Source organism: Schistocerca nitens, chromosome 2, assembly GCF_023898315.1.
Source record: "Schistocerca nitens isolate TAMUIC-IGC-003100 chromosome 2, iqSchNite1.1, whole genome shotgun sequence".
NCBI lineage: Eukaryota > Metazoa > Arthropoda > Insecta > Orthoptera > Acrididae > Schistocerca > Schistocerca nitens.
In genome coordinates, this window is record NC_064615.1 from 403,048,431 (window position 1) to 403,061,487 (window position 13,057).

The window sequence follows — 13,057 nt, forward strand, 5'->3', positions numbered from 1 at the left end:
CCAGGAGGCCGGTCCCAACCTATTTACGTCGGTCGGCGGCCGCCCGTGGAATGGACAGCGTTTGCCCGAGTGAAAGGAAGAACGACGTCGTGTTCGGTTTAAAAGCAAATTCCGCTACATTGTGTGGGAGCACCCAGCCTGCGCATTCTTTACAAATATAGCATGCAGTATTAGAGATTTTCACAGGGAGACAGCAAACACCAAACGCCGATGCTACAGATTTCCGGTTTGGTCGCCTTAAACGAAACGTCATTCTCCCGTTTTAGAAGAGCAATGCTGATTGGCAGACGACATTTCTGACGCCTTAAGCTGAAGGAGTAATGGAAGAGACCGAAATATATACCCCTTCACGTCTGGCGTGGAGAGGGGCCGTTCCGTTGTCGCTCTTGGAGCGAGAACACGTAACGAGAGTGTGCGCTCTCGTACGTGTACTCAAAGAGCGAGGAACAAGTCTCTCCTCATTACTTCACTGGGAGAGCACCTCTGTCGAGAGCGAATCAGAGTGCGACTCTGTATTTAGTCCTTACGATTAAGCATTTTTCACTGTGTTGGCTGCCACACTTATTGTGCGGTGTGAACGGACAGAGTTATAGTTAAACGCCTGCGAGCGAATTTTTGAATGGCATCGCGGTGGACTGGTTATCTGACGGGTGTACCACGCCAATAGTTAGACTACGGGCGAATAGGATACCTTGACTTCATCAAGGTGTAGGGAGAGTTTGATTGGCGAAGGTCAATCCAGATAAACCAGACTTATCTTATTTGTCAGCAGCGAGTGGCGCAGACAGCAGTCATCGCAGCTTACGGTATTGTGCGCTACAGCTCTTGCGAGCTCCATATTTCCTCCGCAACAGTACACCTCACTGCATTTCACATGCGACAGCCTCGACCGTACCTAGCAACATTCTAACGGATAATTATTCACGTTGAGTAGGTGCGGCTCTCAGCCATTCTGACAAGTCAAAATGGTTCAAATGGCTCTGAGCACTATGGGACTCAACATCTTAGGTCATAAGTCCCCTAGAACTTAGAACTACTTAAACCTAACTAACCTAAGGACATCACACACACCCATGCCCGAGGCAGGATTCGAACCTGCGACCGCAGCAGTCTTCTGACAAGTCAATAACAATCTTAAACTTTGTATAGAAATTTCATTAGCGAATCCTATCCTTGAGAGGTAACTTCACATTCCGAAAAGAACCCGGAAATAACTTGTTCAGTTCATAACTAAAAGTGCCATTGTGATTTCTCAGAATTTTTACAAAAAAAATAATTTTCGTTAGTTTCATGTTTTTCTTACACTAACTAGCACTACTCCAGCACCCAAGTATCCCACTAGTTACATAAGAAATTTTGTGAATTTTTGTGTCATTTCCTTACAGCGGACGACTCCAGAAGATATTTATTGCTGAAAGTTTTTCAGGCATTTCTCTTTAGAACGTTAGGAGCGTCTATCTGACTTCTGTAGTGGTGTGGGGTGGAAATTGCATCTTGCAGGAGCCATAGGGTAAAGGGTACATCTCAGATTAATCCGTTGTGCAGAATGACAGAATAGCACCCACACGCTCACAATGGCGACAAAGATGGCGACGTGGTTAGCGTCCTCGCAGGATTGCAGCAAGACCTGTAAGAGCAGGACAGAGTCGATGTTCAGGTCTTCGTTGTGTGAAGAATTTGTACCTTCGGTTGAGGCAGCATGGTGAATTGCAGTACGTAGGCGGCTAGGACAACGGCCAGTGGCTTGGTGTCCTCGCACGACTGCAGGAAGATCTGCAGGGGCAGGAGGGAGTCGATGTCGAGGTCGTGCTGGCGCAACACGTCGGCCAGTGTCTGGTGGTACAGCTCCAGCAGCCGCTGGCCGTGGATCCGTCGCAGGTCGCACTCAGTGACCAAGTGCAGAAAGGGTACCACGTCGTGGGCTGGAGGCTCCAGGCGAAGTGTCTGGAAGTCTACGAACCGCACCGACAGCTCGCCCTTGGTGTCTTCCGCGAACAGCATGTTGTTTACCCACAGGTCTCTGTGGCACAGCACATTACGATACCTGCACAACAAACCACAAACACTGTAGCAAGAAGCACCAAAATAATGATCAACAGGAGCAGTGCTTCAGCAAAAGTTAAAACGAACCGGTATTTACCTCCTAGACCGTTTTATGAAACATTAATATTTGTTGAAATCAGGCACTTAGTGCCAAAAATGGCTCTGAGCACTATGGGACTTAACATCTTAGGTCATCAGTCCCCTAGAACTTAGAACTACGTAAACCTAACTAACCTAAGGACATCACACACATCCATGCCCGAGGCAGGATTCGAACCTGCGACCGTAGCAGTCCCGCGGTTCCGGACTGCAGCGCCTAGAACCACTTAGTGCCCTTCATAAATATCGCATTATTAACGAACGTCAAAAATAAGCAGATTAATGCAGCATATTACTGTAATAAGTTTGTTAGTGAAATTAATGTGGTTTGACATCCTGAGTGTCTTCATTTTGTTTTTCCTGTACAAATAGATTGTTCTTTGAGTCTGGCTTGGCGTTAAATTTAGTCTTTTATCCATCATCAGCAACTATATTTCTATTTGTTGAAATACTGTTGCTGAAGATGGATAAAAGACTAAATTTAACGTCAAGCCAGAAGCAAGACTTGTACAGGTAAAACAAAATGAAGACTCTCGAGATCTTTAACCACATTAATTTTAATAACGAAGGTATCGCCAATAAGGACTACGCAATGTGCTACGTACACACGTTTATTTTTGACGCTCGCTAATGATGCGATAGTTAATTAATAGAATGGATAAAACACGTAATTAATATAAAAGGTACAATAAGGGTGTTCAACATGAATTAATGGTTCCAGAAAAACAGACGCTTTATTGCGTCGTTACGTGGTAGGTAGTTCAGGCCCGATCTCCGCCGGTATCTTAACCAACATCCCCTGCTGATGACTGCCACGTTTAAGTTCAAGTGGTTCAAATAGCTCTCAGCACTATGGGACTTAACATCTGAGCTCATCGGTCCCCTAGACTTAGAAGTGACCGAACATAACCCTGTGAGGAGTGAAGAACTGTGCAGTTGATATGTGTGCGCGCATGTGCATTTGTGTGCGTGCGAGAGAGATTTTCGGAATTAGTGTTACGTTTTATATCTCATGCAGACATGCGAAAAAGATAGCTAAAGCAACTTCTGACTCTCTCTCTCTCTCTCTCTCTCTCTCTCTCTCTCTCTCTCTCTCTCATACAAACACTTGCTATCATGTTCTACAGGAATATATCAATCTCCAACTGTGCATAAGAAGAGCGCTGTTGTAATAAGTGTTTATTTCTGTTTCTCTATACGTTTAGTTTGATATAATATTTTGTGAAATATATGAATTATCGACAAAATTCCGTAATACATTCGATGCTACCAAACTACGTTTTTTTTTTGGTCTTTTTTGTTTTTCCAAATGGAATGCTTCAGCGGCCGTTTGGCTGTGGCTGCAGAGAGGTGTGGAGGTTGGAACTCCCACAGCGATGAGCAGTCTGGTGGACGGCAGCCAAACGGCAACATTAGCCTCAAGCCAGGGACCGTGGGTAGCAGCGGACGAGTGCGACGTGGGGCCACGGGAGACACGCCGCCCGCTCTTGTTTACGTCCTGGCGTGGCTGGCTCAGAGTTTGTAGTGGTAGCGGCCCGTTATATTAGCAGGACGGGACGGTTGCTGTCGTCACCAGTGGGGCCTCAGCGGAGAGGTGCGAGAGTGAAGAAGGCACGACAGCTGGGGCTGTCTAACTAGGAGATCGCCGCGGCGTGTGTTCCGCTGAGACGGTGAAAGAACGTTGTGCCGGTTGTGTCCAGTGCAAAATTTTGTAATGCAGACAACGGTGTGTGGTTGGACCAAATTAAATTGCGCGAGAAATCACACTGCCACCACGGCGAGGCCGCTGAAGGGGCAAGTGTTTTACAGCCTGAAATTCTGTATTTTACTGCTCAATGCGATTTAAGAGATTTCGATCTGTTTTACTACTGGCGTTTATTGAACTGCGCTCTCATTTACTGTCGGCTGTGGCCAGCAGTGGGTAACTTGTTTGTTCTGTTAATTATGCTCGATACTCTTGTTAATTAGTTGTTTTAGTTTTGGGTGTCGGCTTTTGATGGCGTATGCTTTGAGATACTGTGTTTGGGGTTAAGATTTGATTATTGGTGTTATTCTTGTTGCCCCTTTACAGTTGCTCTATTATTAATGATACTGATACTGCGTGAAGAGTTTGACAGAGCACTGAAAGACCTGAGTAGAAACAAGGCCCCGGGAGTAGACAACATTCCATTAGAACAACTGACGGCCTTGGGAGAGCCAGTCCTGACAAAACTCTTCCATCTGGTGAACAAGATGCATGAGACAGGCGAAATACCCTCAGACTTCAAGAAGAATATAATAATTCCAATCCCAAAGAAAGCAGGTGTTGACAGGTGTTAAAATTACCTAACTATCAGTTTAATAAGTCACGGCTGCAAAATACTAACGCGAATTGTTTACAGACGAATGGAAAAACTAGTAGAAGCCAACCTAGGGGAAGATCAGTTTGGACTCCGTAGAAATATTGGAACACCTGAGGCAATACTGACCCTAAGACTTATCTTAGAAGCTAGATTAAGGAAAGGCAAACCTACGTTTCTAGCATTTGTAGACTTAGAGAAAGCTTTTGACAGTGTTAACTGGAATACTCTCTTTCAAATTCTGAAGGTGGCAGGGGTAAAATACAGGGAGCGAAAGGCTATTTACAATTTGTATAGAAACCAAATGGCAGTTATAAGAGTTGAGGGACATGAAAGGGAAGCAGTGGTTGGGAAGGGAGTGAGACAGGGTTGTAGCCTCTCCCCGATGTTATTCCATCTGTATATTGAGCAAACAGTGAAGGAAACAAAAGAAAAATTCGGAGTAGGTATTAAAATCTATGGAGAAGAAATAAAAACTTTGAGGTTCGCCGATGACATTGTAATTCTGTCAGAGACAGCAAAGGACTTGGAAGAGGAGTTGAACGGAATGGATAGTGTCTTGAAAGGAGGATATAAGATGAACATCAACAAAAGCAAAACGAGGATAATGGAATGTAGTCGAATTAAGTCGGGTGATGCTGAGGGAATTAGATTAGGAAATGAGAGACTTAAAGTAGTAAAGGAGTTTTGCTGTTTGGGGAGCAAAATAACTGATGATGGTCGAAGTAGAGAGGATATAAAATGTAGACTGGCAATGGCAAGGAAAGCGTTTCTGAAGAAGAGAAATTTGCTAACATCGAGTATAGATTTAAGTGTCAGGAAGTCATTTTCGAAAGTATTTGTATGGAGTGTAGCCATGTATGGAAGTGAAACATGGACGATAAATACTTTGGACAAGAAGAGAATAGAAGCTTTCGAAATGTGGTGCTACAGAAGAATGCTGAAGATTAGATGGGTAGATCACATAACTAATGAGGAGGTGTTGAATAGGATTGGGGAGAAGAGAAGTTTGTGGCACAACTTGACTAGAAGAAGGGATCGGTTGGTAGGACATGTTCTGGGCATCAAGGGATCACCAATTTAGTACTGGAGGGCAGCGTAGAGGGTAAAAGCCGTAGAGGGAGACCAAGAGATGAATACACCAAGCAGATTCAGAAGGATGTAGGTTGCAGTAGGTACTGGGAGATGAAGAGGCTTACACAGGATAGAGTAGCATGGAGAGCTGCATCAAACCATTCTCAGGACTGAAGACCACAACAACAACAACATTGTTTTACCCCTCTATATCGTAAAGCTGAAGATATGTTTAGGGGCAGCAAATCTTAACGATTGTTATACTGTGCTGTAATAAGTTGGTTTTTATAAATTGAGCGCTGTATTATTTGCTTGTGATCATCCTGTGTACGCATTCAGGTTTATTGTTGTTGTATTAATAAACGTATGTTAACCTTGATAAGCATTTACGCCAACACAACCTTCCGCCACTTCCACTCCCACAATACTTATCCTTGCACCACAATACTTATCCTCAGAATGAAAAGGCACTAACCTGTGCGAGCTTCTAAAAGTAGCTCGGATAAAGCATAACAATGCATTTAGAGGATGTCCAAGAGAGTCAATGTCTCCCTTCAGCAATATCAGAGAGGTGGTTTTTAAAGCTGTAACGTAAGCTAAGGCTAAATTATGAGTTTTCTGTTTTATTATTCAGTTTTTAAATATTTCTGGGGTCTTTTGCTTAGTTCTTTGACAATGTATTTATCAATAAAGGAATAAAAGTATAAGTACCTCAGCAGAAGTCTTTCGAGCTCTAATCGTGGGTTTCTGTTTGATGGACTGCAGAGTGCGCTATTAATCACCGCCCGCGATATTCGGTTTCCCCCTGAATTATTTCTGGGCGTCTTTTTTTTATTTTTTTAAATAAAATTGTACTCTTACGGCTTTTGTATGGTGATTCAGTTGCCCCTACCGATGTCGTTTTATGCAGCCTGCAATGTTCTATCTGGCTTTCATAAAAAACAGGCGAGTTTTTCATATTCTCTCGCTCGCTATGCGCTAACTATTATTTCTATAGAAAAAAAGAACAGGAAATTCAATGTAGTAAATTTTGTACTGGAATTCGTGTTTGTTGGAGTCCAAGGTTTTCGTCATTCAAGAAAAATGTGCAAAAACCTTCAAACGCACCTCCACCCCTACACCCGCCCGTCATCAATCAGGATTTCTAGTATGATGCTCATGGCACTCCCTCCTTCCATTGTACAAAAATTTCCGACTACACGATCTATTCCCAATATTCGACCTTTTTTGGTCTCTATTGATTGGACAATTACGTCACCAGCATAGTCGGCTATCTCGTTAACATTATTAATTTAAAATGTCAATGAGAGTAACGAAAGAAAAACAAGTAATGAAAGAAAAACAAGAAACGAAAGAAAAACGACTTTTGTAAACGATATGCTAACGTTGACAGTTCAATCCGAACTTAACTCTTACAAGCACTCTAGTTTCGTAGTCAGAAGGTCTGACGAACACAGTGATGTAATTGATTATGTTATACTGTTAAAGTTCACAAAATAGTTAGATAAAATTGAAGGAAGCCTCACTTTTACAATTTGTAAGTGTTCGACTAAGCGTAATCTTAGCTAGTCAATGAAGACCAAAAAGGGTCGAATGTGGGAAACGATACGTGCAGTTGCAAATTTTTGTTCAGTTGTATCTGTGGGGGTGGAGGTGGGCTTGAAGGTCACTTTTGTAAGTTTTTCGTGAATAACTCGAAAACTACGGCCTAAAACGGAAATGTAACCCATTAGAAAATTTTGCTACATTAAACTTCCTACAAAAAAGTCTTGTTCATTTTTTTCTGTAGCACCAACAGCTTGCGCATAGCGAGAGAGAGAATATGGAAATTTCGGGCGTGGTTCACGAACGCCAGTTAAATATTGCGGGTTGGATAAAACGGCATCGTAATGGGCAGGTGAATCACCCTGTACAATCGAACGAAATCTCTTGATAATCAATGACGTCACTGAAGGATCGGTTTACGTTATCGAGCTAAATAGCATCCTTCACAGAATCTGCAGTCATCGCTGTCTGATTATGAATGCTAGGCCACTTGGATAACGGGGTACACGACAACCAGCTGTGGCTATTCTGAAGTAGCATCTCAACATTAACATCAAGTGATGTACGGAGACCATTGTGGCCTGAGAGGGTTTTGAGCCGAGAACTTTCATTTCATTTGTGTTGTTGCAGTGCTCGTACAGTATATTTATCAGTTTAGTACAAAATTTGGCGTTCACCAAACGGAGCATACAGATACACTAGGATTCACTGTACATCCGTAATAAGTGTAGAATGTGGACACTGTAGGCACGGAATATACCTCACCACGCCGCTTAATACTCATCAGTGATTTTGTTGGAAGTAGAAATGCTTCTTGCATATTAGGAATAGATAGGGTTTATAGATGAACTCCTGGAACATTTTTATGTATTGTCTTTAATTTAAGGAATAAACTGAAGATAAGGTTTACATTTGCTTTTACATATTTTTGTTAGTATATTTATCCTTCTACAGACAATGTTCAAAGTGAAAAGTCCACGTATGTGAACACTCACTACATGTGTTACGATACATTTCGTTCACGTTAGCTCTCTCATTTCTCCCAAGACATACTTCAAAATAAAAATAACCCATGGTCTGAATTCTTTTTTGTAGACTGTATGTAAGCGAATATTTAAAGATCTGCGGTATTTCACTCAATCTGTGATGTGTACTGTCTTTTTGGATAAGAAACATCACATCAGGAATGTCAAGAACATACCTTCGTTAACGTATCATTGGTGTCCTGCGTAAGATCCGAAATCGAATTGTACTGCCTATAGTAAGTATTTGTAAAAATACTATATTGTATTGCAAAAAGGGAAGGTATTTAGGGCGATGATACCAGCACCATAAAGGTATTAATGAGACAACCAGCAGAAGGAATGGTAAATGAAATTTGCACAGGAACTGAGTGGTTCTCTGCGAATAAATTCACAAATTGTAACTGCACCACTCTATAAAAATCAGAATACCACGATTATTAACTTCTAGAAAGTGAAAGGAAGTCAGCATCCAATAAAAAATTTAAAAAATACACTTCTTGTAAATATGTATCAGTATAAATGGATCTAAGTTTGTTTTTTGTTTTGATGAGTATGGCAATACTAATCTTGGTGGTGAAAATGCAGGAAATTAGCTTTTACACATTTTCAGGTTTTTAAAGTCCTATGGCACGTAGTTTTAAAACAATTAATGATCGTCGTAGGAACTACGTATGATATTTCGCGGTTGTCTTTTTGATAACTCCAAAGCATTTAAGCTGGTAAGCAGCATTCTCTCAGCGTACTGATGGAGGAAGGTAAACTAGACAACACCAATAACCTGGGTTTTCTAGCCAAAGAGGCAAAAGCTGCTGAAGGTGAAATGTAAGCACCGGCGCGTAGCTACGTCGGTGTTTGAGAGATACGATAGTCAGCTTACTAATGTTAAACTCAACTGTGCTACGCAATTTAATTCCTACATTAAAAAAATTACGGAATAAAAATCCATTTAAAACTGAGATGGTTCCATTGATATCCAACAAGAAGTTTATATACTACTCTTAATATTTATTACGCTGGTAAGAGACTTAATCACATATGCTTCGGCCGTTGACGTAATTGACTTCAACCGCGAAAGAACCTCTGCCAATGAGGATGAAGTTTGCATTGAACAAAGCCGAAATAAATTCATAAAATGTTCTCCAAAAAATGTAATTGCCTTTCTGGAGAGCCAATGTCGTATTCTAAACGAAACTGAAAAGCATTACCTTCCAACCATTTATGAAGTGGGATATAGAAAAAGTGATGTGTGTATTTACGAAGAATATGCAGAGCACCTCTTCAGGTCATACTCGATATCTTGCCATTACTGCAATCATTACAAGGATTGCAGCATCTACACCTATGTTAGTAACACGTCTGCTGCTCCTAATGCATTTCGATGACAGTTCTCTATTAAGTAATACATCGTCACTTCATTTGTAAGAATGGGTTGCATACCTGTTATAGATTATCGGAAAACTGTGTTGGAATGTGGTATATCCAACGTACAGCCAGATATTTGTTCTCTCTGACTACATGTTTGTTCCTATGAAGGACAAACTACAAGAACAAATTTGATGACACAACTAAGGAGAAAGACGAAAATGTGGTTGCGAGAATGCACAGCTGGTTAAGAGGAGCCGGCCGGTGTGGCCGAACGGATCTAGGCGCTTCAGTCTGGAACCGCGCGACCGCTACGGTCGCAGGTTCGAAACCTGCCTCGGGCATGGATGCGTGTGATGTTCTTAGGTTAGTAGTTCTAAATTCTAGGGGGCTGATGACCTCAGATGTTAAGTTCCATAGTGTTCAGAGCCATATGAACCATTTGATTAAGAGGATTCCAGAGTTGAGTTCAATGATACACCGTTTTTAACGGAGACTAGCAGTAATTTTAGAGCTACTGTAGCTATATGTTTTTTAAACTATGTTTAGGAATTAGTGAAGAAGTTATGAACGTTGCATTACTTTTGGCTCAATACTTACCTCATGACGCAGCTCAGAATTTACAGCAGTTACAAACACACTATCACACGATCTATACTACAGCTACAACTTTTTGACGACGACTTACTTGTCACTCGGTTTCAAGAGTTCGTAGATTGATTCCATAACAGTGTCAAGGAGGCTGTGTAGCTTTTCGTTATGAGGCGTGCCCGGTGCGAAGCGAGGTACGAGGTCCAGCAAAATGTGTGTAGCGCGGCGGCTGGCGACTTGTGCGAGGTAAAGTTGAGAGCCCGGCTCCCACCGATAGAGAGTCTCGTGCCCAAGAAGCGGGTACTTGTCGGCCAGTAGCCGGCCCTCTCGCTCCTCGAACACGATGGACGTGGCGTGGAGTCGCGCCAGCGCCTTCAGCACGCACTCGCACTGGTGGACGTCCAGTGGCTTCATGGGGTCCAGCATGTGGTAGCCGGCCAACGCCAGGTCCTCCAACACCAGCAAGTCCGGCCGCAAGTAGTAGCACTTAGGGACGGTGCCCAGGTACGTAGCAGCCTCGTACTCCGAGCAGCGCAGGTGTTTCTGCACGTCCCTAAGGAGATCGCCGTAGTACAGGACCTCCTTCTGGTAGGCCACAGACGCCATAGCGAAACTCCTCCTGTAGGCGTCATCCAGAGGCACCGACTTCACGAAGAACTGCAGTTCGATGGTCTTCGTCCCACGGCTTTCCTTGTCGCCTAGTGACACCGATGTACGCAGCTTCAGGTGATCGCCCATGAAGCCCTTCATGTCTGTGCTAAGGGGAGCCACTGCAAACCATGCCAACTCGAAGTCGTCCCTCTGCAGGTGCCTCTTTACGATCTTGCGACATTCCTCTCGTGACAGTGCTGAGGTGGAGCTCATGTCAGGCGTCAGCTCCTCCCGTACTAGTAGACAGCACAATAGCAGGTCGGCTGCGAAAAGAGAGCTTATTTATACTAGTGCCCTAACCTGCTAGCGGTAATAAATGCAGTAGGGGAGGGGGCGGACTTTACCTGCGATTATTTTTAGGTGAGTACTCAAGTGTCACATTATATAACGAACGGTTTATCACACTGCAGCACGTCACATACCTGTGCAGCTTTTATAGCACCAGGTAGCTTTAAGAGTTATATGATAAACCTTGTTACAAGGGTCGTCCACTCGAAGGTCAATGTTGAGCATGCCGAGTTTATGACGTCATAGCGTGTAAAACGCACGCCCGGGGGTCTTTCCGAACGTGCAGAGCAATATCAAGTATGTCAGATATTTTGAACGCTCGTACGAACGTAGACCAAAGTGATGGAAGGACGTTACCTACGTCACATGTAGGTCATCTCTTTTCAGTACGGCGCCCGAGACGGGACATTGTGAATAAAATGATCCGCACTGGTTGTAAAATACTTTTTCTCAAAAGTCGCCATCGGTTTCGCGTCGATTGAAGACGCGTCCTCAGGTGATACAAAATTAATAACAAAAAAAAATTTACAAATAATTCTTAAAATATTGTCTGAAGAAAAGAAGGATACTAAAAAGCAGTATTGTACAGCAATACTCGAAGAATACTCACAGGTTGTTTTTAACAAGTCATAGCGAGCAGACAACTGCAATTAGCGTGCTAAAAGCGGTAGTCCACTATTAAAATTCAGGAAACAGCAGAAACTATAGAAATAAAAATTGGATAAAGACCAAATAGACCAAAGAAAGATGTAGACTAGTAGTGCACCTAGACAATATCAATGTATGAAGCCAATAAACGATAAGAGCTTTACCATGCCAAGGGTAGGAATGTCGTTAAGCGTATAACGTTATGTATGGTAGTCATGAAATACATTTATACATTGCCTCCATGTGACTCCATGACTGTCTAAAGATTGAGACGAAAAATACCAATAGAAATATATTAATATTCTGATATATAGCGAATTCTGTTTTTGTTTTTCTGTGTAAAAATACGTTTTGTAATTAAAATCACGATAAAATCATTTGGTCAGAGACTTTTGCTAAAGAGGTCAAACGGTAACGAAATCTGTATATCTTTTGCTTTAAAAAATTATGTCATTTCATTTTCTTTCGCTATTCTGTGGCGCCTTTTCTTATGTGGCTGTTAACAGAGTAGGCACAGAGTACATGTACATTATCTGTAGACAAAAAAATAATTTTTAAATGTCTAAGTGGACTTTAATTGTAGTATGAAACCTGATAATGTCTCATAATAGTAACCATAACTTTGTAAGAATATTTGCATCTTTCTTTTCAGAGACCGTAAAGAGATTGATATGGAATTGTTCGAAGATAGGACGACCGAACACGTTTCGTGTTCTTTCGTTACCTCTTCAACATCGCTAAGCAGAAGCACCCTTAGATCGAGTTGCCGATTATTTCTTTTCATTCATTAGGTATATTTTTTACCTAAGAATCATGTTAGGTCGATCGGTCCAGTACCCCTGAACAACGACGTCGGCAGTAGCTTCAATGGGTCAATGTATCGTGCCTCACTATATTAATAGTCGGTAAATTCATAATTACGTGAATACATGATTTACATCATTAATTTCATAGCCGTCTTAGAACGTTTCTCTCGCCCGTCACGCAACTACACAATAATCGGTATTTTTATGCTGGGTGACGTACTGGGAAAAGTTTACATGATAGTGATATCTTAGACCTTTTCTCTTTTAGTATAAATTCGAGAGGGAAACGTTTCAATGGTGCTCAGCGTGGGGCTTGATAAATGAAAATTATATTACGTATATTTATATAAAGTTTTGTTGTGTTGCACGTAACTATGTGGATGGAAGCCATTGATGTAAACACAAACTGTGACTAAAATTGTAAGTAGAAGAAGTTATCCACGTTATAAGATTTCTTGGGGATTAAAAAAAAAGTAAACGACATTATTGTATAAATTATGAAGACGTAAAGCACAAAAATCAGAAAAGGGCGCCACTGATCTAGGCTTGCATTTTTTTGCGTTGCTACGATTTTCAGACAGTGCTA

General features: G+C 42.0%; 1 protein-coding gene across 1 annotated transcript in view; it reads right to left on the reverse strand.

Annotated features, from left to right (window-relative positions):
• Positions 1-10,963, reverse strand: part of LOC126236257 (uncharacterized) — a 32,250-nt gene extending 21,287 nt beyond the window's left edge. Inside the window, exons 1-2 of the mRNA XM_049945411.1 lie at positions 10,176-10,963; positions 1,684-2,044 (exon numbers count right to left, since the gene is read on the reverse strand). Of these exons, the coding sequence (XP_049801368.1) occupies positions 1,684-2,044; positions 10,176-10,942 (1,128 nt within the window). The 5' untranslated portion in view covers positions 10,943-10,963. The remainder of the gene's footprint in view (positions 1-1,683; positions 2,045-10,175) is intronic.
• Between the last annotated feature and the right edge of the window lie 2,094 nt (positions 10,964-13,057).